Below are 26,819 nucleotides of genomic sequence, written 5' to 3'. Positions count from 1 at the left end.
TCTAGTTTCAAAGGTAATCGTGAACAAGCTTTTGAATTAGATCAGCGACCAAGAAACAGTAAAAATTAGTTCATTTAGAACGTTAGATTCATTTTTGGTGAGATCAATGCTTGAATATGGTTCTGTGGAGTCCTAGTTATCAAGTTCATTTTAATAAGTAAGAGCCCATTTAAGGACAGTTTTCAATGAGATTTCAGCTTAAATCTTCGATTGGTCATTTCAAACGTATATGTTTATCTTTTTTCAATCTTGACACGTAACACACCGACTTGACTTTCTTGACGTAGTAAGTTCTTGGTGAATGCTGATTGCATTCGCTATAGTCTTGCGGACGAAAAGAGAGTTTTCTAAATTGGAACATACCATGAGATCGTAGCAATAAGCTCAACATTTTATAGGCGACCTTCAGCTAAAATGTTGAGGATGTAATCTTGTTTTACATACGAGGTAAGTTAAAAAAATATCGGGACAATCGATATGATTCTTCTTCCAAACACTTCTTAAACTCGATGTTTGGGTTAGCTTTTAGCTTTTTCAGAGCATTCATCTACGCTTCTAAAACGACGGCTTCTTAAGGTTCTCTTTATTTTTGGAAATCGGGAAAAATCACCCGCTGGCATGTTTGGCGAAAATGGAGTCTGGGGCATCGTTACAGTATTGTTTTTGACCAAGAATTCACGAACAATGAACGAAGTGTGAGCTTTTAAAAAACGAAAATCGCCAAAACAAAAGTTTGACAACTGAACTCACCAACCCATGATATTTTGAATTTTTATTCCCGTTATTTTTTGAACACACCCGGTATACTCATTGCTTTAACCTCAACCCTTCTATAAGTCGTCTTAATATTTTCATCTTGACTGTACATTTGCTGAATATGTGAACTCAGTGTGGGAACCTCTTGGTTTATTCTTCTGTATGACGTATTGTCTTAATGTGTGTTAATGTATTATGGAATTACTATCAATTATTGGCGCATTGCTTGAACTAATTTTAGGTTTTACACGATTAACTACAGTAAAAGGCAAATTCCTGATTGCTTTTCATACATTGTTAGGCCAGAAATAATGCTATAATAGAGGTTATAATTTAGTTATTAAATCAAGTGTAGGTCTGAAGTATACACTTCATTGAAGTTTCTATTAGATGAAAAATAGTGTATATGTAATGACTCAGTACTATTTCATATATTAACAACGCTCTGATTGGATACATATCCATGGCAGACCACGACTGGCTCGACCAATCACAAGCGCTGACGCAATAAGCTCTCAATGACAGCGCTCGCCTAATTGTTGTCTGGTAAATAGAGTGCGCTGTGACATGAAGCGGCTCAAGCAAGTGTCATAAAAACTGGTAGATATGTGTATATGTAGCGTAAATTACCTCAAGTGACTAGAAAAACTAATGTTCATAACAAAAATAACTGCATTGTTACTTTAATAATTGGCTTTGTACACGCGCGGCAGCTTACAAGTGCTTAATTTGACTATAATTTATTTGTTTGTGCGTGTGTGTAAATAATAATAACATTTATTAAGCACAAACTATGGGCGCCATTTGATTAGTAATTAGCAGAAAAGCAACTAAAAATTTATTTGCATAGATACTAATTGAATAGAAAAATTTAAGGAGTGCGATAAATAAGGCTTTCTGGTTTTTTCTAACAATTTTAGTTTTAAATAATTTAACAAGTTTTTATATGGTCACAATTAATTTTAACTAATTTTTTTATTAAATTTAAATTTATAATTTTTTATTAAAATTTTATCAAAACTATATATTAAATAATCTTCATTGTTTCTCACTTCAACTTCACCCACTTTTAACCTCAAAATATTAGCTTTACTTTTACAAACTCACCTTAGTTATCATCCTTATTTAATCAAATTTAATTTCCTGTTTTTCGACACGCAGACCACAATACACTCACCTATTTGTATATGCCACCGGAAATTAGTTGAAATATTCATTGAATAACTCTTGTTAAGCTGATTGGCTATTGATTTTTTTGTTTTTCGCTTTTCAAATCCATATAAACTATTATCCTGCTTCCTATAAGCAAATTAGACATTTATATATACCTACATATGTGAGCTTTGAATTTATAATTAAATTTAGTTTGAACTACATACAAACTTCTCTTAATCCTTTTTGCAGCTATAAACAACAAGCAAACACACAGTGTTAAATCTGAAAAGAGATTTTGTAGCGTCGAAATTGAAGGATGTGTGCAACATCCGCTGTCGTTAAACGGAATTGATGTCGAGGGTAAGTGATAAGCATTTAAATATTTGAGAGTGTTTTGGTCATAAAGAAGTGAAAAAATATTTGCAATTTGAAAGAATTGATGACGAGTGGGGCGCTGAAATATACATAATCCCATAAGCAGAAGAATATTTGTTCAAAAATATTTCTAAAATCTTTTATCAAATTTTTCGCGAAGTTTTACCACAAATGACACAAAACTCGCTTAAAGATGGATATGTTTATGTTGACAAAACTTCGAGGTCAGATCTAACGATAAAGAACCAAATGGATCACATATTCAATAAACAATTCCAAATATATAACTTACGAGAAGAATTCTAGTCAGTGAGACCCACCGATACTATCGGCGGGTTAAATCGACTATGTAAACGGTTAAAACTCCGTTCACTTGAAAGTCGGTTCTATTTAACATGAACGGACCCACATTTTTATCCGGCCAAGTACTGTCAAATGGACACTATTCTTCAAATTATTTGAGAACGTTTTATGCCGCTAGAACAACAATGACAACGTGTCTAAATCTAAAATCTTCAATATATAGGCCCTATAACTCCCTTACATGTAATAATATTCGAAAGCTTACATCAAGTTAAGATTTTTCTTAGCCCAAATAAGCTTATGCCCTATTAAGCTCTTGGTTAATATCAGCTAGTAGCCACTAGGAGTACCAGTTTTTTTTTGGACCAGAGTGGAACTTATTGAAATTTTTCTCTCTAATATTATAATCTACAGTTCAGCAATCCTCTCTAAACCACACAATACTAGTGGGCCTATCATCCACCCACATCTAGTTTCTAAGTAATTTCACCAAAAAAGAATTTCAAAAAAAAGAATCAGTCAGCATTTCGCAATTGGTGTTGGCGAATCTTCTGCACACGTCCACCGGCTATCAGCAGTAGACCAATAAAGCGAAATAATCGCGCTGTATGATGTACTATATCCACAGTACCAAAAGCAAGTGGGCAAACGCGGAAAACCATAGGCACAGGCAAACAGACAGACAGCAAATAAAAACTCGCTCGTCACCGGCGAACTAGATCGCAGAGCAGCGATAGAGGCGTGTCTCTCTGGCGTTCGCGCTGCAAAAACACCATATTGCACCGCCAGCAACTACAGGCTGAAAATAAAGTCTAATTCGTATACGAATTCGATTGGAGCCTGCAAGCGTGCGCCGACTGACTCGGCTTTATGTGGATACAATGAAATTTGAAATTTTATAGCGCGGCGCTGTTGCAATGCGCCTAACTAACTGACTGACTAACTAACCGCATGGCAATAGACGTGAACGTGGTTGGCTCTGGCTCTGAATGATATAAATTAAAGTTTCAGCCGAGTGGCCGCTGCCTGAGTCAGACCCCCTCGCTTGAAATCGCCACCCGCTCAAGCGAGTTTACATTTTGTTGTTTTTATGCTTTATTGCGGTTTTTATTTTATGTACAGTAAATACACCGTATTCAAGCGTCTTTAAAGATGCTGTAAGGTTGCGCGCAGGCGCACACCGTTGGACGCCTGCACATTGCAAAAATGTCTCTCTGTGTGTGTGTGAGTAAATTTTTTTTTATTTTATACAGATAATTGTGAGAGAATGACTCTGTGTTGCCAACGTTAACTTCAAATTGTTGTAGACGGTGTTATTGTTGCAATTGTTGTTACCATGTGCTATAGTATATGCTATGCGCCGCCTGAAATGGATGCGCTTGCTGCCAACAAAAACAACAACCAACAGCAGTAACAAGTCTCTCTTTGAAGTCTTCAATATTATTATTGTTGTTGTTATTTACTTTTCACTCAGCGCGTTCGCCAAGCGAAAGCCGGAAAGCGGTCGACGGTTTCATACAATGAACGACTTTTGTCTGTGGAAAATTGTACAGCAATTACAACAACAACAATTGCTGTTAAAAGAAATTATTATGAGTGGTTACATGGAAAAGGAGGCGTTTGGTGGCACACACATATGTTTTGTTGTTGCTTTTGTATGCTCCTGCCTATCACAGTTGTTCTTGTTGTTGTCGCCTCTGCAGTTTTTGTGATTTTCTGCGGGCGCGTTTTGGATTTAAATGGTAACGCGTTTGCGCGTTACAACTGTTTTAGGCGCTTAGCTCATGCTATCAGCTCGTGGAAGCTGTAGAAGTCCTTACATACATATATATTTATAACAATCGTAAATACAACAACAAATTTGTAGTACAACTATAACATTTTTGTTTCTACATAACCTCAACAATATCATATTTGTTAACATGCTAGGGTATGATACCTAGTCGATCTTAACGCGCTGCACAGTGGATGTTTAACATCAAATTATGTCTTAGAAGTCTAATCTCGCATAGTACACCACTTTTGTACATTTAAAATAATATTATATATCATCACTTCAGTTCTTCGGTATAATACACCGCTACCTTCCGTAGGAATCTAACCTCAAAAATATATAAAATGTCGACGGATTAATATATTATTCGAAATATTTCTCCACATGTTGATAATTATTTCATTTATCTAAAAGGATCCAGTCTAACCAAGACTCCCATACAAACCTAACCCCAATACGATTAGAAATATTCCTGGAGACATTAATATTATTTTTATAAGTCCGGAAAGATATAGTTTAACCTCAAATATATTATTCCTCTATTATAAAATTTAAATTATCAAGAGTCATATTTTCTCACACATAATCCCACTGTAACTCGTGCTATTTGTTTTTGCATTACATACCCATTTTTAAATTGCAATTTTCCAACCGCTTGTTGCATAAAAGCTTGAGTTAGTGGGAGTGTTGCAGGCAAAAATCTCATAAACCACAAATGCCACAGCTCATATCGTTGTTTCATATATACACACATAGAGCAACACACCACCTCCATTGAAGCACTTAAAACGCTTCCAAACACCTTCAATTCCACAGGCAATCAGCTTGCCGCAATCCAATGGCTGTCTGTCCGCTCGGCTTGTTTGATTTAACGACTGGGCCGTCTGCTGCTCGCGCGCTTGGCATTTTTGCCCTCCTCCCCATTTTTATTTTTCTTCGTTTTATTTTCAAAGCAATTGTTTGTATTTGTTTTGATTTTGGGTGCTTATGCCACCTTCGCCTGTTACAACTATTTTAAAGGTGTTTCCGGAAATTTCGAATTTGTTTTACAAAAATATCTACGCAATTAGTGTTGGCAGCGCAAATTAGCGCGAAATTATGAAATATGTATGAAGTGCGTGCCGAAACGCCTCCAGTATATATAATATATGTACGAATATATAGAGTAGAAATGCATTTCTACATAATGCCCGAAAATTGTAGCAAAAGCAGAGGTTGTGTATACGACCTGTGCAACGAATTTGAATGCTGTGATTACTCGATATTTTCGTAAGAAAGATACATGATTTTTTGAAGACTTCTGAATAATATATCTCATATTAGGTTGGTAAATTTCTCCCTTCCGCTTTTTTGCTCTTTATTCAATGCTTTATACAAAGTGTTAAAGTGATCGGATTTAGTTCAAATATGCGCCGTTTCGTTGATACTCTGTTTCCATCTAGACGTCAACTTCATAATACCCGCCTCGTAGAAGCCGAAATCCCGGATTGGCCAGTGTTTGGGACGATTCACCGGCTTTCGACCACGACCGTTTTCGCTTGATATTGTCGTATGTAATCCATTTTTCGTCGCCAGTCACCATCCGCTTCAAAAATGGGTCGAGTTCGTTCCGTTTCCGTTGATTCGGTCCAAAAGGTTTTTTTGCGTCAAATCATTCATGCGGAACCCAAACATCAAGATTTTTTGTGTATCCAGCCTTCTGCAGATGGTTTAAAATGGTTTGGTGACTGACTAACTCTCATCTTCTGGGCGATGTCACGAGATGCCACATGCCGGTCTAACTCGATGTTTTCCATGATTTGATCAGTATTCGTCGTCACATGTCTTCCGCCGGCTGGCTTATCCATGGTGTCGTTTTCACCCGCTCTGAATCGTCTAAAACATTCCTCCGCAGTTCGAAGTGATAGAGTACCATCCCCCAGAACACCATTAATCTCACGGAACGTTTCTCTAGTGGATTTGCCTTTAAAATAGTTCGAAGTGATAGAGTACCATCCCCCAGAACACCATTAATCTCACGGAACGTTTCTCTAGTGGATTTGCCTTTAAAATAGCGCGAATTTCGGCGTTAGTGAACTCCATGTTTACATGTCTATAACTGTTGAACGGAATATGCAAACTAGTCATGCTATCGTCGTTTTGTAGGTTATATCAAGACCTTTCAAATATGTACCTGAGTCGTCTAAGGCTGAACCCTCACCGGATTAGTCTTCTTTGACTAATAAGACACAAAAACGTATTACGTTTTACGTTTTTGTCTCGTCTTATTCGGTGTTCTTTTCTTTTCTTCTACTTTTTTAATTAAAAAATATTAATTTGAATGATTTTCCGACGAATTAACCATTTTCTTTGGCCTCTTATAAATTTATGCTAACTTCATTTTTATAATATTTTCCACACTCTCTTACTCAAATCAACGAAATATTTAGACATTCCTGCAAAACAAATGGCTGCGAGGCGACAGTTAGACAGACAATTTAATTGGATTGCTGTGCGCATGCGAATTGCTGTTTGTTAGCTACCTGGTACTCGAAACACATACAAATAAAAATACCGAAAAAGTAGTAGGCATTTGCTTAAAACAGAACTCACATATGTATGTAGATTTCTCAAAATGCCAACACTTTTGCCAACAAGTTGTAAAGGGAAGCAAAGTCCCGCATTTAAATTTGCCTTAAAGCTCGTTCGAGTCGAAAATTCGGTGTGTGTGTGTGTGTGGTGAAGCAAAGGAAGAAACTGTATTAGAGAAGCGCAATAAAATGTCTGTAGTAGCAACTGGTTTAATTTTTGTTAATTTTTCTTCTGTTTTATTTTGTCCCGAAAGTACCATTTTAGCATCATTGAGAATCGTGATGTTCCAGTGAGATTTTTTCGCTTGTTGTTACATACTTTGCATGTCACAGTTGACTTTGCGCTTTGCTTGTTGGCAATGTTTACGCTTGTTGTTGCGATAAATGAAAGTCTTAAATTTGTTAGTCGAATTTTGGTTTTTTTATTCCTTTTTAACTTGTACTTTGTTTTAAAACGCGCTGTGGTTGTATAATTGTTGCTAGTGGAACACTCAGTGCCATCTATGTAGTTTGAAGCCTAAAAGTGTAACTTGAAATCGTATTGGCCCTGAAATTTGGAAAAAGGATATTTTCAGTCTAAAGGTCAAATTGAATTATCGGTATTAAAAGCATATAGAAAATAATGTGTTTCTAATAAAGATTCAAACTACGCCTTGCTCTACTGGTATATCCTGATATCTGAACGATAATCCGCTGGTACGCATAAAATTCGGATAATATGGATAATGTGGATTTATTGTAATATTCATTTGTATTCGGAAACCAGATTTTAACACCCTGTTCTCCATCCGTACTAACTGACTCTTTCTAAACTGTCTGTGTTGTTAGTTGTCTCTTCTCTTGTTAACTTGTTGTTGTCTTCTGCCTGTTTTGCTCGTATGCTGCAGATTTGTTGTACGATCGCAATTTGTACGAAATTCATTTGATTACGAATGCGAATCGCGATTTGTGTTGATCGTGTAATGTTAGCCTTTTCATTTCACATGCACTTTTTATTTTATTTCCTTCGTTTTTTAATCTTCATGGTTGTTAACATGTGATTTCCTAACTTTTTCACCCACTTTCATTCGTTCTACCTGTAAAACTCTACACTCAACTGCTGCTTCCAGATTAAAATGCAATCACCAGAATATGTTCCTTCCATTTCATTGCGTTCGCCAACAAACGAAAGACACACAAGCGAATTGTATAAGCACTATTTACTTGAATAGCTTCCAAATTGGGTGGAAAATGAAAAAGAAGGTCTTTCAACACAATAAGAAACGTGAAAATGGCATAATTTGAAGCCGCGCACTATGATTAATGATGATCAGTCTCAACTGTTGACATTGACAAGATCATTTCTTCTCCTTCACACACAAACACTTGAGATTGCATAGAATGCCAGAACTATGAATGAAGGCCGCAGTCAAGAACTTTCTGCAGATGTTTGTACAAAAACTTCATACTTCTTTTTGTTATTGTTTTTTTTTTCATTCTTATTTTGCTTTCCTTTGAGCCATTCTTTGGTCTTTCATTCAAAATTATGTTATCTTCAGCTCCAATGAATAGTCAAGAACTATTTGGTTGGGGAACAAGTATTAGCCGTTTTTTGTTCCTATGATTTCGTATTGTTGCACAGCTGTAGTGAAGTGAATTAAAGTGATTGCATGGTAGTCATCAATATTCAGTAGTATTTTTATTGGGTTAACGTCCGGCAAATGATAGTTTCTTAAATATTTTGAAGAAACAGCGGGACATTACTACTATTAAGTCTACTGGACTTCAGATAATTACTTTTTATTGATTCGAAAGTGTTCGCAACTAATTTTGCAGACACATATACAGTGAATTTTTGAAATGTTAGTATTTTTGAAGGGCAACCAAAACTGGTTTGTCCGCAAACAATTTCTATTCCTAAAATATATTGTAGCCTTGGCCTTGAGATCCGATTCCAAGATTGACTCATTAAAAAGAGCGCGCTTTGAATTATGTCGATTCCTTCTATTTAGTCCATATCTGTCGGATTAGTTCGAATTAATCAGAAAATATCGATATTTATTTCCTATAGTTTCCAAATACTTTTTTACTAGACACCTTTGAGCTTCAGAATACATAAATGTCTCCTAAAAATAAATTGCTGGGATTGGCTACTAGCAGATCTTGCTTGATAGGGACCAAAACTAATGTTTCATCATTATAACTAACGACAGAACTTCCAGATGACATCAGAATCGAGCTTCTCGGGGAAATCTCATTTTTAGTCTGAAGTCTAACAAAGCTCAGAACTCTGATAGAGCCAACTGAAGATCCATCATGGTGAGTTTTTCGCAACTTTGACAGTTTCCTAACATCAGACTTCTCTAATCTCTCTCTCTCTCTCAACCGAATACATACCTTCAAGAAATTACAGTAAAGTGGTTAAAGATCAGTTTTATAATCGTTCCTTCTACTCCAGCCTTATCTGCTACTCTTCCTTCCCGAGATGTTAATAGTGGGCCACTGAGGGTGCTGTATTCCGAAATAATACGATGTAAAACGAATGGAAAATTACTCCGTTTTAAGATCAGTTTTATGATCGTTCCTTCTTCTCCAGCCTTATCTGCTACTCTTTCTCCAACAATTGGTCTTCTTGTTTGTCCAATTATTATATATGATTTTTGAAAAGGATTTAATCCGGGATGATAATAGTGGGCCATTGAGGGTGCTGTTTCCGAAATAATACGATGTAAAGGGAATGGAAAGCTACTCCGGTTGCGTGACAGTCTGTTCTTAGAAACCGAAACGGGTTCGGGCTCTCAAATCGGCAGTATTCTTAAAAATTATTTGGCAAGTGTTTGATGCAACACTACAAAGCTACTTAACCCGGTACTGCCCAGAACTTTTTACGTTTCAGAATTTTCTGAAATGAAATACACCTACGTATTTTGACCGCCTGAGCACGAAAATGAAATCTGTTTTGCGATTCATTATATTAAATATATAAATTTTCCGGAGAATGCGAAAAACCAGTGTAGTTTGCATTTTTATAGTGAAATTTTCAAGTTATTTATGAAAATATAGAGATAAATTTTTCGTTACCATATAGTAATCGTGGATTAATTCGGGTTAATCCAGTCAAAATAAAAAAATTCTAAAAAACAAACAACAACAATAACAACAAGTGTACATTAAAATCGAATAAAATCGCCAAAGTAGCGTTCGAAATTATTTATTATTATTATTTAATTTTGTTATTGTTATTGTAGCGCTTATCGTGTAGGATGACAAGCTATCCATAACTAACCGAAATTTGCATGCCACTAACTTTTTATGCGGATGCACAAGCTTGTTTGTAACAAACAACATCTAAGTACAACAAACGTATAAAAAACACAGAAGCTTTAATTTCATGAGAAGCCCAAACTAATCGCAACAACAAGACAGTAGAGTCTGCGCATGCTTAACATACAAATGCAAGTTCGTCGCGAAAAAGATTTACAAGCAGCTATGTTTGTATGTTTGTCCAAAAACGCCATAACACACAACAACAGCAACATTGCAATACAAAATCAGCAAGCAACAACAGCAACAACAATCGTCACAAGACACAATTTATAATTGGCGGTTGATGACATCCTTTTCGGTTGCTGATACCAGCGACAGCGGCACGTTTTGGTGCCACTGCTGTTTTTATTGTTGTTGTTACTTTTTATTTTTTACTTTGTTTTTGTTGTTCCTGCTCGTGGCCATGGCCAAAATGTTGCTGTGTAAAATTTATATACTCTGGCAACTGGTTGGCACTTTTGTGATGAGACTGTGCAACAAGAGGGGGGGGGAGTGGGCTGAAATTTCTTTGAAAAGGAAAATATGCAGGTATGTGTGTGTACACATTTCTTGCGATTTCTAAGTGAAAATGACTGTTTAGAAAATTCGCTATTTTTCCCCTGAATTTTTTATGCAAATAAATACACACAAATACACACATACAAACATATCTATAGTGCGCGTTCTAGTTGTACACATTTACAAAGTATCTGCAGTCATTTGCTATTGTTTTTTGCTTCCTTTTATGCTCTACGATTTTTTAAATTGTTCACTCATTGCATTCATTGATTTCGTTTTAAATTTGAATTTCATTTACTATTTACATATTTGACTTGCAAATGCAAAGATTGTCAAGCTAATTAACATAAACGGTTTGTAGTTGTTGGCTCCTCATTGTTTTTTGTTTTTATTGTAGCAATAGCTACTCATACCCAGCGAGCGAGTGCAAACAAAGGCGCATACGAGCTCAAATTGTGCACGCGCAGCAACAAAAAACAACAAAACAATGAAAAATGACAGCAAGACAACAACAATGTACCGAAAAAAATAAATAAAAGAATTGAAACCAAATATTATAATAAAATTAAAAAATTCCGTGCAAAAAGTCCACAACAATGGTCCACAATCATATCGCCATTTTCATTTCGGTTTTGTATTTTATTTTTATTTTTTTAGGAAATCTTCATATAGCCTTTATGTATTATTCTTTAATTAATTACCAAAAAATATAATTTTGAAATTACGTTTGATATAATTAATGAAATATAAAATGTTGGATACCCATGATAAAAGTAATGATTATTTCATTCAAAATTTCAATTTCAAAACGTCAATTTAGCGATGATCAGTGCTAAAAGGACAATAATAATTTATACAGCTATTTGCCGAATTCATCTGTCATCTAACCATACCTTAATTGATACTTATAAAAAGGTTATTTTTTGGTCTTGGTTTGGTATGATGTCCGAAAATGTTCGAATCCCCTCATCCCTGTTCCAGCCGCTGGTGGAGTCGGCTCGGAGAGGTCCTTCCCGATACTGACGGAGCTTTTGGTGTTACTCAACGACAGTTTACATAGCCGTATTAGTTTTGAGGGGATACCAAATTCAGACATCGCGGCATAGAGGCAGCTCCTTTTCGTGCTGTCGAAGGCAGCTGTAAAATCGATGAAAAGGTGGTGTGTGTCGATTATTCTCTCTCCTGTATTTTCCAAGATTTGGCGCATGGTGAATATCTGGTCCATGGTCAATAATCCTCTTAAATGAGTTATTATTGACCACAAGAACGGTTCTGGACGTTATCGCGCGATATCCTTTAAAAAATACGTTGCATAACATTAAGATTCCAACAAGAAATCTAATGCAAACGATGATTCGCCTCGTAACATGATATGCGAACACAATTTTTAGCTTGTGACCCTAAAGTGTGGGCAAGCGGCACCGATTTTTTCAATTTTGAGATATCTAATCCCAGAATCTTAAAGAGTCGTACAAGATTGTGTTTCCCGAAGGATTTTTAGTAAAACGCAGTGTGAAAATCGCCAAAAGAAAATTTGTTTGAAAATACAATCTTTAAAGCAAAATTAGTTAACCTAAGACCCAAACTGAAAAGCATGATAGTCTCATTAAGATTTTGAGCCATTGAAACTCTTTTCTGGATAAAACATTTGAGACTGTGTGTGCATTATTTTATTGAAATTGTATTGCCCATATTTTTCATTAAGGAAGGGTTGCCACTGTCAATATGATATGTAAATGATATGTGTAAAGACTATATAATTCCTTGAATTCACAAATTATACTTCGTAAAGGCTATATGAAATAAATAAATTTTCTTTTGTTTTTGTTGCTTTTTAATATCACTGTTTTTGTTGTACTTGTACATATATATGCTCTGTTATTTCAATTATCATATTATATGAATGTCGCAATCGCAATTGTGATTCGTCGAAAGGTTGTTATTTATTGAAGTTGATTTATTTGTTTTGTGTCGTGTAATTGTTGTTTTTACTTAAAAATATAATTATTATTTTCATTGCTACTGTTATTGTTTTTGTTCACATGACTGCATGCATTGAGGGGCTTTTTTTGTTTTATTGAATTGTGGAATTTTTTGAACAGACGATATACATACCATGTATTTGTGTTCGTATTTGTAATTTTGTAATTTTATATTGTTAGGAAACTAAAACGTTTATAAGACTCTTCATCATCATTGGGAATCATTAGAAACTACCCAACTCCACTTCTATAAATCTCTCATCATTCCCGTTCTATTATAAGCCTCATAAATATGGACAACCAGAGATGAGAAGGTACTTGGAGCATTCGAGAGAACAGTTCTCCGCAAGATCTTTGCAGCCGTCCGCGCAAGCGAGGAGTACCGAAGAAGATGGTAACATATACTGTATGAGATCTACAGCGGCATGGATATAATGAAGCGCATAAAAAGACGGAAAACGATGATCTAGTGTAAAGATCTTCCACTCGAGACCTATGAGTGGGTAACGGATGCAAGGGCGCTCACGCATCAAATGGCAGGACCAAGTGCATAGTGGCACGTCTGCACTAGGAATGTATAATTGACGTAACTTCGCAAAGGATAGAAATAACTGGCGATGTTTAGTGTTCTCGGCCCAGACCTACCCTCGGTTGTAGTGCCAAAGGAGGAGAAGCATAATTCCACTTCTATGAAAAATCATGAAGCGATGGGTGTCTATTAAACTTAACTGGGACGTGCTGAAATGCGAAACGCTTTCGGTGCAAAGGTCTCTAATAGTCAATCAAGTTGTATGTGGACCTAACCTCAACATTCATCTCTGAAAATTGTTTTTTTTTTTATAATTTTCTAAATTGATAACCATATGAATAGAAATGAACACAAAACCTTGAAATGTATGCCTAAAATTACTATATATATATATAAATCCTCTTATTCTCAACCCCATTTCCCACACATAATAAGCTCGCATACAAAACCAATAAGCAATAATCCCTTAGACATAATGCCATTTATTCCACCTGCCGAACGCTTTAATGAAGCTATTAAAGTCAAACGCGCCTGCCTTTCAACATTCATCTCAATCGCATTTTCCACGCTTATAAAGTGAACGAGCTTGAGCTTACAACTCTTTCGAACGTGATTCGTTAATCTGGGAATTAGGCATCCGCTGGTGCGCTCTTTGATATTCCGTATACACTACATACATATAAACACCCATATGTATGTATATATGCAGACTATTATATAAGCATGCGCTTCATGTGCGTGCCTATGTTTGTAAATGTAAAATTGCAATTCAATAACTCTGTTAATAAATCATTTGACAATATTATTAATAGAAATTATGCATAAGCGTCTGACATAAATTGCCAATAAAACTGGCAGTTGCTGTGAATAATTGATTCGGATTTTTCACTTGAGGTGTTATTTACGGCCACACCAGCACCGCTATGCTATACATATTAACGAAGACCATAGCTCTATGTATACATATATATAATTATATATTTAAATCCGTAGTTGTATGTATGTGTGTATATTGTTAGTTGTTCCGCCAACGGGACGTTGGCTAGTTAATGCGGTGTTGTAATATGAGCCGATTGGTCAGCGGTGGTTAGTTGACCAGCTCGCTGGCTGATTGGTGTGGTAGCCAATTGCTAAAGTGAGAGTAAAGTTAAGACCCGATGGGAAATGAGAACTTAAATTTATTTTTGATTAGACAAAATTGTCGATATCTCATATTAACTTTTGATCAGACATGTGCTGGAATATATTTAATTTTCTTAAAGTTTTAGTTTTTTTAAATCATTGATATACTTAGTTTCTTGAGTTTAAAATACTCTACAGCTTTTAGGGCTTTTCAAAATCATTATAACTAATTTAATACACTTTTTGCATCCATAAAAAACGACTTCTGTTTCCATAAGTATTTCCAAAATTTTCCTTTATTTCCTATTTTTTTTTCCTATAGGGCTTCTATTGCCATATTTAAATACTATACGCCTCATAGCATTATTTCTACTTTATATTACAAATATTAATAAATAATTTCTTGTCGTTGATTAAGTGGCTGTGTTATGAGTTCGTGTTATAAATTTTATGAAAGGTTTAAATGAATGGTGTACTTTTACGCCAATACCCTCTGCTTACGAACACCAAACACTTTGCCAACTTTAATGCTTGAATAAATGGATGGTGGAGCAATTGAGAAAATTTTGAATGGACATGCCACACGGAAAACTGTCTATAGTTGTTATTTATTTGGGTAGTTTTTGTGAGAAAATTGGTTCGCATAGGGCCAAAGATGGATTTTTTCTTTGTATAGTTTTAATTAAATATTTTTTTGTTCATATAAATTCCCTCGAATTATGTAGACTTTAATCCAGAATGAGTTCCGTTCAACCAGAGCTTAGTGAATTGAAACTCGCGAGCGATTCCATAAACCGATTATTTCATACTAGTTCGACTTGACTATAAACATATTTGTCATATCCAAATTACTACAATTATTTCATATTATATTTAACAATTTAATTCTAGCTAAAATCACCTTCGTCGCTCTCTAAGACAATTTATGATCACTTTAAGTGCCGATCATTACGATCGTACAAACAGCGCCGTCTTCCACGCATGTGCACTCGCAGCACACTTCACTCCATACAACATAAATATCCCCATCCACAACACAGCCAGTTTCGCTGGATTGCGGACAAATTGATCGATGTGTAACTATCGTCGTTATATCGGCGTCTGATCGGACAAGACATAAGCGCCACTAACATATCATTTGCACAAGTTGTTGTCCAACAACTCAACGACGTTTGTTGTTCGTCGTCGTTGGCTGAGTTGTATTAAATTGTTGCTTTATTGACGTTTGATCGCTCGGTTGATTGGTTGTTTTGCGGCAGGTAATTTGCGTTTGTTTGTTAGTTGTTGTTGTACCGATTAGTGTTAAACTAGTTGTCTCAACTTGTTCCTCGGTTCCTCGGTAATTTGAGTACATCGTTACTACACGTGTAATTGCCTATTTTTGTGTAAGATTTCTTTATTTTTTTGTTTGCTGATGACAGCAAATCTTCCATTAAAGCTTATTTACGTCAAGAGTTGAGTACAAAATGCGAAGAAAATTATTAATTGCATGAATTTCCTTTGATGCACGTCGTTGCGCTATGATTCTAGCCTAGGGCCAGCCGCTGATTTTACTAGCTACTAATTGAAATCACTTTTCCATGTAAATCAGGTTAGATGAAGAGAGGAGCTTTGGTAGATGATAACTGGCATTCGATTTCTTCCTTCTCCTTACTTCTTTTTATGTTTTTTGATTTTATGTCATCCGCATCCAAGTTCGCGGTATATACATATGTATATGTATGTTCGGTTCGATATTTGGAATGAGGTTCAGTTATACGAATTCAATTATATTTACATTTAGAGCTAAGGTCTTCTAAGGACTGTAGTTGTTTTCTAGATTCATAAAGAAATTACATCAGTAGTCCGAGTATGATCATCATCTTGGGATTCATTAATAGAACATCACACAGGTCCCACTGCTCTTAGAATCCATTGATCCATCGATGCATGAATTTCATAATGAAATGACATCAGACGTCTGAGTGTGATCATCATCTTGGGAATCAGCCATAGAACCTAACATAGGTCCCACAGTTCTTGGAATCCAATGATCCTTCTATGAATGAGATTTAACTGTAGTAGTTCTCTAGTTTCACAAAGAATTGACTTCCGATGTCCAAGTGTGATCACCATCCTTGGGATCAGCTTTGAAACCGAATTTATGTATACCCCACTGGTAACCCACTACATAGACCCCACACTTACTAGTAGAAACCCTAACACTCCTAAATGCACGAACAAATATATGCGGTCGTTGTATTATTGTTTTTTTCCCCCCTTTTTTAAAAACCACCCATTCAGCAAATCACAATAGATTACTACCGAGGCAGATGTCATTAAAAGTTTCAAAACCCACTCAATGACTACATTAAATCGCTGACCGCCATCATCTATCGCTATCAATTATCAGAAGTCGCTGGCTGCTCTTTTTTTCGTTCGCGTCACATTACTCTATTGAAGCAGAACGGTTGCCCGAAATGCTGACGAACTTGCCGCGCGACGGCTGTCAATACGATTTATCTAGTTCACGGCGGGCGAAGACAAATATCTTAAGCTTGGGATTTCCACTATTTTCCATGGCATTGTTGTTGTTTTAAAGGAATAAAAATCGTCATCGCCATCGTAGCTTCTTGCAATCAAAGCAAATGCATCTCTCTCTCTCGCTGTGCCCGAAATGACACCGTTCCAGCGAAGCTTTGTTATGGAGAACGTCGTGTGCCATTGTTGTGGCACGATCCGAACTGTAGCAGCACGCGGGCGTAATAACGAAATGTCGAAACGCTTCCAGGTACCACCGAGAAATGCCAAGCTGATAAAAAGCTTCAGCAGCAAGCGATTGCGGTTGTAGCGGAGCAGAGGAATATGGAGTTGCGGAGTAAGCGCAGTCGCTTTAGTTACTTTATGGTGGAGCTGACGCTGCAACGGCTGCTGGCTGCTGACTGCATGCCAAATTGCAGTGCGCATGCGCGCAAGCCCTCTTTTGCTTCCTCTTTTCAATTTCATTTATACGCTATGCGCCGAGCTCTGGTAGCGACCATTTGGCATTATTTCATTTTTGTGGTTTATTGTCGATGTACTTACTCATGTATATTGCTTTTGGAGGTCCCACTGCTGCGAACCAAGCCCTTCTTGCTAGCTGCCGTCGTCGTCTCTTCCGTTTAACTCGACGTGGTCCAAGTGGATTTATTTCACTTTTTATGAGTTTACTCGTACGCTTGCCGTTTATCTGCGCTCTTTGTTGTTGCATGTTGTTGTTGTTGTTGCTGTTTTTGGTGGTGGTGTTTACTGCCGCTACGTCAGTTTTTATTTGCGCTTTTGTTGTCCTCATATCTCAAACTGTCATCATTTTCAAATTATTTCCCGTCGAATATCTAATCGAGATTCATGCATGATCACGGCCGCAATTGCTGTTGTTGTTGTTGTCTATTGCTTATTGCTGTTGCGGCTGGTTGTCGTACGGCTTGCTGCAGCAGTTGCAAGTATTGCCGTTGCATTCGTTGGACTCGCCACATTTTGTTGCCAACTCGCGTTATTTTATTGCCAATGTTATTGTTGTGTTGCCGTGGATCGCCTGCGGCCTCTGTCGTTGTACATATGTACACACACACTCCTACATACATGTGTATATATCAAGATAGTCGTTGTTATTGCTGCACTTTTGAAGAAATCAGTCCATTGCGCTCTGGTTGGGCTTTAAACAATTGTTTATTGTGTAGTCCAGGTATTATAACGGTGTTGTGCGATACCGCGCTGCCTTCTAACATGTGGAAATATACAACTATTTGTGCATTTGTGAATTTTAAGGTACGTGCGCCGGCGCAAACTGTCTGACGTGCCTCCGAAGGCGAAGCGTGTCTTCTACTACATATTTATGTGTATGTTTTTGTTGTTATATGCATATAATTCCTTAGTATTTTCGAGGAATTCATCTCTATTTGGCTGAAGATTTGTTGCTTGTTGATTTTAAGCAATTTAATTGGTAATAGCGTTGCCGGATGGGTAAAAATATTGAGACGAAATTCCGAAACTGAAATAAAAAGAAGCTGTTAATTTCAATTTTATTTTTAAAATTTTATAATTAAGCTATCTGAATTCTCGAATTTTACGTCCAGAAATCCCTTGATAGATAAGCCTATCAGAGAAAACGGACTCATTTCGAGTTTGAGGCGATTTCTGGAGCTTGAAAGTAGTAGCCATTTTTGGGTAATTGAGAAAGCTCTTGGCTCCTTTAATGGAAAAGCTTATAGAGTCGGTGAGTCTAGATGGAGCTTTAGGGTTCAGTAATCCTGATATACAGGATCGAATATGCCAATAAAGTCCACTTCCTACTCGTAGACTTTCGAGTTCGTCAATCATTCTGCGATTCTAGACGATAATGAGAAATCCTTATTGTATATGCAGCTGAACTTCCACAACTCGAACTTCTATATCTCGAAGTTCTCCATAACTCAAACTCTTGAATTTGCAATAGAAGTCCGATTTCATACCATTTACCTTCCACAAATCGAAATATCTCTAACTCGAAGTTTGTTGTGGACTATAGTTAGGGAAGTTCAACTATATATATTTGAACGTCAGTTATAACCAATCAGTCTGACTTCAGAAGTCTGTATAGAGTCCGTCTCTCATGGAAACACTTCATGGTCTACTAAAGGCATTCATATTTATCACTTCCTATTCCTACCCACCAATATTCACCCGCTTCCTTCATCCAAGCAAGTGTCATGCACAAAGTGGCAACGCTGCAGCAGCCACTGAGCCGCTCCTATGCTGGCAGACCGAATAATCCAGCGCACCCGCCAATTGCCGGCAATTCTTCATGCATGTACGAATATGAATTCATTTGCGGGAACATGTTGTTACTGCTGTTTGATGGTGATGTTGCTGAGGCTCGATCGCGCTTTGGTTCAGTCATACTTTGTTGCATTTTTTAGTGCCGCCTAACACAACTCCTGCGCCACCACCATCTCAGCACGGCAGGCATAGCGCCGCCGCCATCCTTTTCTTCCGCATCACTACAAGTGGTTGTGGTTGCGTCTCACATTTACAGCTACGTGCATAAATAATGAAACACACACAGAGGATTATCTCTATATGCGGATGCCAACAGTTGTTTCTTGCCAATGCCATATTTACTCTGTACTCACACGGTGTCTTTATTCGAGCCTATACGCCACATCATCAGCGTATCGCGCGCTCTGCACGTCCCGCAGCGTTGCAATCACAATCCACCACATCGGCCAAGAGGCGAACGTGCAGAAAATTGCTAAGTAGTTGGTTTTATTCGTGGTTCCAACCTGCAACCTCCATGATGATGCTGCTGCCTGCACAAATACCTCCATTTCTTTCAAATAAGTAGTTTTGCTCTGCGTTTCTTTTTTGTTGTTTCTGTTATATTTGGTTTTTGTTTTTGCCTTCCACTGAACTTTAACTCGATTTGATTTCAATCAATTTAACGCTGCGGCAAAGTAAATAATTCAATTGCACTTGTCATATGCAATTTTCAAGCAGATCCGTGAAGAAGACACGAATAAAGAATTGTTTAAATAAGCAGCTTGAGAGAGAACCTTGTGGGTTGTGGGCATTGTAGGCGGTAGGTGGCACTGAGAATGTCACCAATTGATATGAGATTGCCTCCAAGCGATATTCTTTTTTGATTACAAAGTGTGGCAGTCATCGTGAGCTTCTTATTCGATTTTATTGATCTGATATTTTTAACGAGAGCTCAAGATCTAAGAAAATATATTAAGAGAAGCACAATAATTTTACTGTTACAGATGAGAATCGTTTCATCCTAAAACAAGTTTATAAATTATTGCGAATTCCATCACCGGATGTGACTGGTTTCACAAAATTCTTCCGTCTACAAGATCTCCATATCGATTCGCCTCTCAAACAAACCAACAGGGACCTTGCAACAACAACTTTTAATTATACAAAAGTTGAAACCCTTATCCACTCCTCTCTCACTTTCCCTACCTTCCTGTAATTTACAGCCTCTCTTTTAATTGAACTTGTGAAGCGACTAATTCTCGTCTATATGGAATTCACGGAAGGTTCGCGGGTTCTAAACCTGTTAAGTATTCCCTAGATTACGGTTATTCTCTAGTATACTATCGCCATGATCTCAAGATTGACCGCTTCTTCCGAAAACCGTATGTGTGTCTAAGATCTTACAAGTTGCGATAAAAGACGTATTTCGTTCGAAAAAAAACTCCCTTCTCGTAGAACCGACAAACAGGAACTTACTTGCCTTGAGAGGATATATAGGTTAGTATAGTTTAGTCTGGTCGGCCAATAAGCTACACTTAGACCAGTTTCCTCCTTAGTCCGTATTTGGTCCGTCACATAGTCCATGAGGAGTAATAATGACGCGAGGAATTAGTTTATGGATATTTAGTCTCACGTTAATTCAATGCTTCTTCAAAAAATAATAATTCCGTATCTTAAGACCTCGGGTACTGTCTTCGTACCAGTTACAAACTCAAAGCAGTCATCGTATAGACACTCAAATTCAATTAGAATTACGCTGTTTGGCACATTGTATCACCAATTAACACGTCTAATAATGTTAGTTGGACAGCAACTGAGCACTCCCAGTTGGACGTACGTTTGTCACAATCAATGAATAAAAGTGTCAATCGATGACACCAACTAGAATTGAAAAAATAGCAACAACAACTGTGACGAACACGAAATGAATGTGAATGAGAATCAACAAGCTCAAACAATATGTTAAATTTACTACATAGTGGTATGTGAAATCAACAATCAAACGAACAGTTAATAACAATTAAGAGCACAAGTCAACAATTTTCTTCAATAATTTAATAAAAATGTCACCGCAACAATTGACCGCAGCGCAGTGGCACACACGAATCTCTAACTACAGACAGACAAACAGACGCACGAGTTTGCATCACAAGCAATATAAAGCGGTTACAGACGAGCGTATGAATGCATAGCGGCGAGAAGAATGGGCCTGTCGCCGCTGACATGCACCCATTCAAACGTCGAGACGTCTGCTCGTGCTCCACATCTCGCTTGGCAGTCATAGGCAACATAGATGGCGCAGCAATACGATTGAACTAGACGTACGAATATTCACTGCCTTCTATGCCAACTGAGGCTTTGCATTGTATATAAAAATCGTAGTAAACATGGTACTTCTGTAGCTCGTTTGTGCCATAAATTGTTGACATGAGACTGCATATGAACGACAAGAATGGTTTGTCTTCTGTGGTGGCTGCTTGCATCATTGCATTTTTTTATTTAAAGATGGCTTCATTGCCAAGTCTAACTAACATATTGGATGCACCCAGAAAGCAGAACGAATTTTGCACGAGCTTGCCATTTTGATCTGGGCTTCTAACAATGTTATTTCAATTTAATTGAGCTGTCAAGTTGAATTTTTACGTATGAGATCCGTCGTATCACAAATTATGTGCCTTATATTGGAATTTGAAAACGAATAAAGCTGGAGGCAGTACTCTAAAAAGTTCGTCGTGTCCCGATCGTCCTTTCTTGGGGAAGCGATCTCCAAATCCAATAATGTAATTCTTCATATGATCTCCAGTAGTTTGTGTTCCGTTGAAATATAAATCGTTCCTAACTGATTCTTATTTAGTTAAACTTCATTGGTAGACAATAGACCACATGGGATCTCAAGTTGAAAAACAGCACACAAAAACCATCAAATAAAATTATTTGAAAGGGGACATCAGTAAAGAAAATAATCTTCAGTAAAACAGATCCTTTTAAAGAAAAAAATCTTCAGAAGAACATATCCAGAGCTCTTGAAAGGCCAGCGTTATGGGCTAAGACCTTCAAGATCATATATTTCTGACTTTTTTTATAAATATTTGTATTTCAACCAGAAAGTAAGGTTACGTTCCTTTAAAAATTATGAAAAATTAAAAGAAATTATGATCATATTCTAGAAAACCGATAAAAATAAATTGTGCAAACCGCCACCTACGCTATATTCCTTAGTTTCTTTAATCTACTATGTACATAATCGTACATCTTTACAAACTGCGTTATATACCAAATGTATGACTGTCATATAACAATAAATTCAATTTTAATTTCAACGACATGTAAAACATAAATTTTCACACCATCTTCATCGCCAGCTTCGCCAGGCCAAACAGCGGCGTTTTCAATTTGGCATAATTCAGCCGAAGAAATGAGCAGTGCGCAAGCGAAAAGTAGAAGAGGCAGGCTTACAAGAGTCCAGTGGAGGTGAGCGGTTTTTGGACGTCGCAGACACAGCACACATACAATGATACAAAGAAACGAGGCAATGACAAATTTTTAATATGAAGACATAACATATTTACGATATGAACGTCGAAATCAGCTGGACACACACCCAACTGCTATGTAGAACTACGTATGGGTACAAGGAATCAGAAGCTGCGGCAGCTACACAGCGCGGCAACAATGGACAGCACCAGAAATGATTATCAAACATGTGAATCAACGAGCCACAAATTTTTAACTCAACACTTACGAGAAATAAATGCTACAAACATACATTTTTATATGCAAATGAAGAACATACCCTGTAGAGAGTTCTTCTACTGTTGTACTAACGCATCAGCTGATTGATATCTTTCAAACTCAGCTGAGATCAGCTGATTTTTACATTTCATCAAAAAAATCAATTTTTCGGTACTTTATTTGAGAGATCGTACTTTCTAATAAATATCTAAAGTATTCTAGTAAAATCCGCAATGTACATATTTCCTAAAGTTATTCCACAAAGTAAAATTTAATAAAAAGCTTCTGCTGCTAAAGATTTCCTACTGGGTATTTTTGTTTATTTTCGCATAAGTATGAATATAAATTTATTACATAACACAGTATAAATATATGCACCATGAGTCGTAGGCTTGTACCATCTTCTTCATCATCGCCCTTACCTTCAGCGCATCCTTTGCCATGGACCATGGTAGTGTAACTGGTAGACCAACTGCTTGCGGTAGCACTTCGCTGCTGCTTGGTGCCTTTTGGTGTGCCAATTTCTGCACTGCTGGTATCCATTGTTGTTCATTGGAGAATGCAAATTGAAAAGTACTTTATTGCATTGTATGTATGTTTGGTTATCTGCAAATCAAATATTATTTTTCAGTTTTTTATTTGTGTGTGAAACAAATATATGAATAAGACTGTGTTGTGTGTTTTAGTTACAGCCCATAAAGTTAAGTTTATTTTTATAAGATCCTTTGCTGCTATGAATATAAATAAATTTTACAGTTAATATGTATATTCTCTAAGTTCTAAGGACCTCATATGAATAAATAATTTCTGAAGGAGATTTAGAAAATAATGAATCTGTAACTTCTGAGTGCTAAAACTGTAAATTTATAATTCATAAATAATCTCTGGGGCCTTGCCTCAATTAAGGGGTTATATACAGTTAGACGGCAGAAAAAAAGTGAATTTTCCAGAATTTTTTCTGAGAAAACTTTTTAATTTATTGATCCAAAAATTTATGCACATATTATGGTATCTTTTAACTGTATTTTAAGACTTAGTACTAGTAAAAATATTTATTTGAAACAGAGCTACAGCTGATCTCCAGGAGCTCCTCTCAAAAAAGACGTTTTGCGGTGACCACTTTATCTCGGAACTGGATCATCCGAAATTAAAAAAACCAAACAGATTTCGTTAAAATAATGTCAAATCTAGTAATTAATCGAAGGAATAAGCAAAATAAAATTTTTAGACAAAATAGCGGTTTCTCAAAAAAAAAAATCGATAATACACCGAAATTTCGGCCTTAAATTGTTTATAAAAAAACAATATTTATCGGAGAGAAAAAATCTACGATTAATTTCTAAAAAATATATTTAAGAGGGTCGTGTTAAAATTTGAGACTAATCGGTCTAGCCGTTTTCGAGTAATGTTGGTCACCGACTTTGAAAACAACATTTTGAGAAAAACGCGTTTAAAGTTTGGATCTTGTACTTCCAAGCACTCTGAAACGTCTTTTAAAATTTTTCATTTGCTTGTAACTTTGAAAATATTCACCGGAACGATATGATTTTCTGTGTGTATTCTTAAATATATGTACATTAAGAAAATGAAATAAAAAAAATCGATTTTTTGAAAATTCTAACTGTAATAACCCCTTAAAACGTCAAGTTCATCGTCTACTTTTAACTACTCTTATTATTGAGAAGTCCAAAGCACTTACAATAATGGCATAATGATATTGTATTATTAACCGGCGCACTCTCTCTCACTATGATTCGAAAAAAATAGATAATATCCACAGTTCATCCCTTTACTTTTATGAGTTCGTTTGACAATGAAATCTGACTATTTCACCATAAACCTGTAATGGGTTCCAGTGCACAGTGACATTCCAGGAAACTGTGAAGCGGATGTACCAGCCAGACTAGGTACCATTTTACAAATAAATTCTGATAAAGAAGGAATATACAAGCCTCTGCCTACCTTTCGATATTTAATCGACAAATATATCACGGACATTGCCGAGTCTCGGTGGAAAGATTCAATGACTTGCTCAACAAGCAGACAAACGTGACCTGAATGGAATAACACATATGGCGAATTTCGAAACTTAAGAGAAACAACGTAAGAACTTTAGTAGGATTGTTAACAGATCGCTGTCTGATTTGGAGACATGCCAGTATACTGGGGCCATCATACAGTTGTTTTTGCAGAAGCTGCCTAGAAGTAGCAGATTCGGAGAGATTCGGAGTATAATATCTTCCCACCCACATGGGTGAGAGACTTTGCACAAGAAAAGAAAGAAGACAACGATCGCGATTTTTTTGACGCTCTCTCCGCAGTTGTTTATATAAAACATGTTGAATTGAACAACTTTATTAAGACCACAGGATGGTTCAGAGAGGGCATGGTAGTGTGAGGGGATTCTAGACCCGGTGAAGTCACAATGTGCTTCGTAAAGTCCATTGAATAAAGACAAATGTGAATTAGAAAAGTGAGTCGTAAGACCCGGCAACCGGTGTAGTCTTTGTAATAACTGTACAATAACAGTTATAATGTCATTTCTTTTATATAAAAATTGTTTTATTGTCTCGAATTTAAGCCTTTTATTATTAATAATTATTAACAATAACTAATAATCTCATTAAGAAACAATTATTCCCTTTTTCAGATTTAATATGGTTTAAAACATCACCAAGAGCAACAACAACAACGGAAGCCAACAAAGCTCCTTCTCTCAACAACTATTCAAGCTTTGAAACATAAAATAACAACTGCAAAAATTCGAATATACCCAACAACAACAACAACAACGCAAAACACTTGTTACAACTCCTTTAAGATCATAATATTAGAAGAAAAGAAAAGAAAAATCAAAGAACAACACACATATATCTACACACAACAAAATGGTGTTGGTATTGAACGGTGTCTTACAGGACGACTGTCCGATGGACACAAACAGTCTCTTCTTACAACATCCCGTTTACAGAGATTATGCGCAACAACTACTATCCATACCAAGGAAGTCTGTGGGTCCGGTGGGTTTGCTCTATGTGGGCCAACGTGAAATGGCCGCTGCTGCGCCGCACGACAAGAACATCAACATTATTGGCGCTGACGATGCTACAACGTGCATTATTGTTGTGGTCAGGCATTCAGGTACTTATACACATACTACCTTACATTTAATGTCCGTTTGCCTTTGTTCAAATTGGCTTCATTTTACGCAAGATGAAAGATGCCCAGAACTACAACTACTTTCCTTGCACTTTTACTTATGTGCGCCATTTGTGTTTGTAACAAAAGTATTTCTAATGTCTTGTGCCATCATTAATCCTTTAACATCTTCTATGTTATTTTTCTGTTGCATAGGTTCAGGCGCTGTGGCTTTGGCGCACTTTGATGGCAACGGCATAGACGAGGCTGTTTGCACAATGGTTGCACGCGTCCAAGAGTTGGCCTTAGGTTATCCAGAGGGACGTATTGAGTTGCAATTAATTGGTGGCTACCGAGATCCACAAGGATATGGCGAGGAGGTTTTCTACAGCATAATGCGTAAGTATACTGAATGGGTTATAAATGAAGCTTGTATACGCAGGGGTATATATAAAATTGCATCTTTTGAACTAAGCGCAGGACATTTATGAGCGTAGAAAGCTGTATTTTTTAAAATATAAATTTAAAAGTATTTTAATATTCAAAGGATGAATTTAATATTTAATAATAATTGAAAACTGAAAAACGCAAAATTTAATTTTTTTCTAGTAACTTTTTCATCATTTGCAGTCAAAACCAATTTTACTTTTCTTCCGACCATCGATATACCAACTGACAAGTCTTAGTTAAAAATCCAAAGAAATCAAAATTTTTTAAAGTTTTTGTATCTTTTAATTCGACCCTTTATAATTGCAAAATATTGGTCTAACCTAATAGTAGCACCGTAGTCAACGGAAGGGGACTCGTAGAACATTATTTCATAA

General features: G+C 36.5%; 1 protein-coding gene across 1 annotated transcript in view; it reads left to right on the top strand.

The window, feature by feature from the left end:
* Window positions 1-26,819, top strand: part of LOC105209252 (protein N-terminal asparagine amidohydrolase) — a 62,956-nt gene that overhangs the window by 32,356 nt on the left and 3,781 nt on the right. The window contains exons 2-4 of the mRNA XM_011179566.3: window positions 2,161-2,271; window positions 25,508-25,998; window positions 26,212-26,394. Coding sequence (XP_011177868.1) covers window positions 25,746-25,998; window positions 26,212-26,394 — 436 coding nt within the window. The 5' untranslated portion in view covers window positions 2,161-2,271; window positions 25,508-25,745. The remainder of the gene's footprint in view (window positions 1-2,160; window positions 2,272-25,507; window positions 25,999-26,211; window positions 26,395-26,819) is intronic.

This window comes from Zeugodacus cucurbitae, chromosome 6 (genome assembly GCF_028554725.1).
Source record: "Zeugodacus cucurbitae isolate PBARC_wt_2022May chromosome 6, idZeuCucr1.2, whole genome shotgun sequence".
Lineage (NCBI taxonomy): Eukaryota > Metazoa > Arthropoda > Insecta > Diptera > Tephritidae > Zeugodacus > Zeugodacus cucurbitae.
This window is presented reverse-complemented; position numbering and strand designations above follow the sequence as displayed.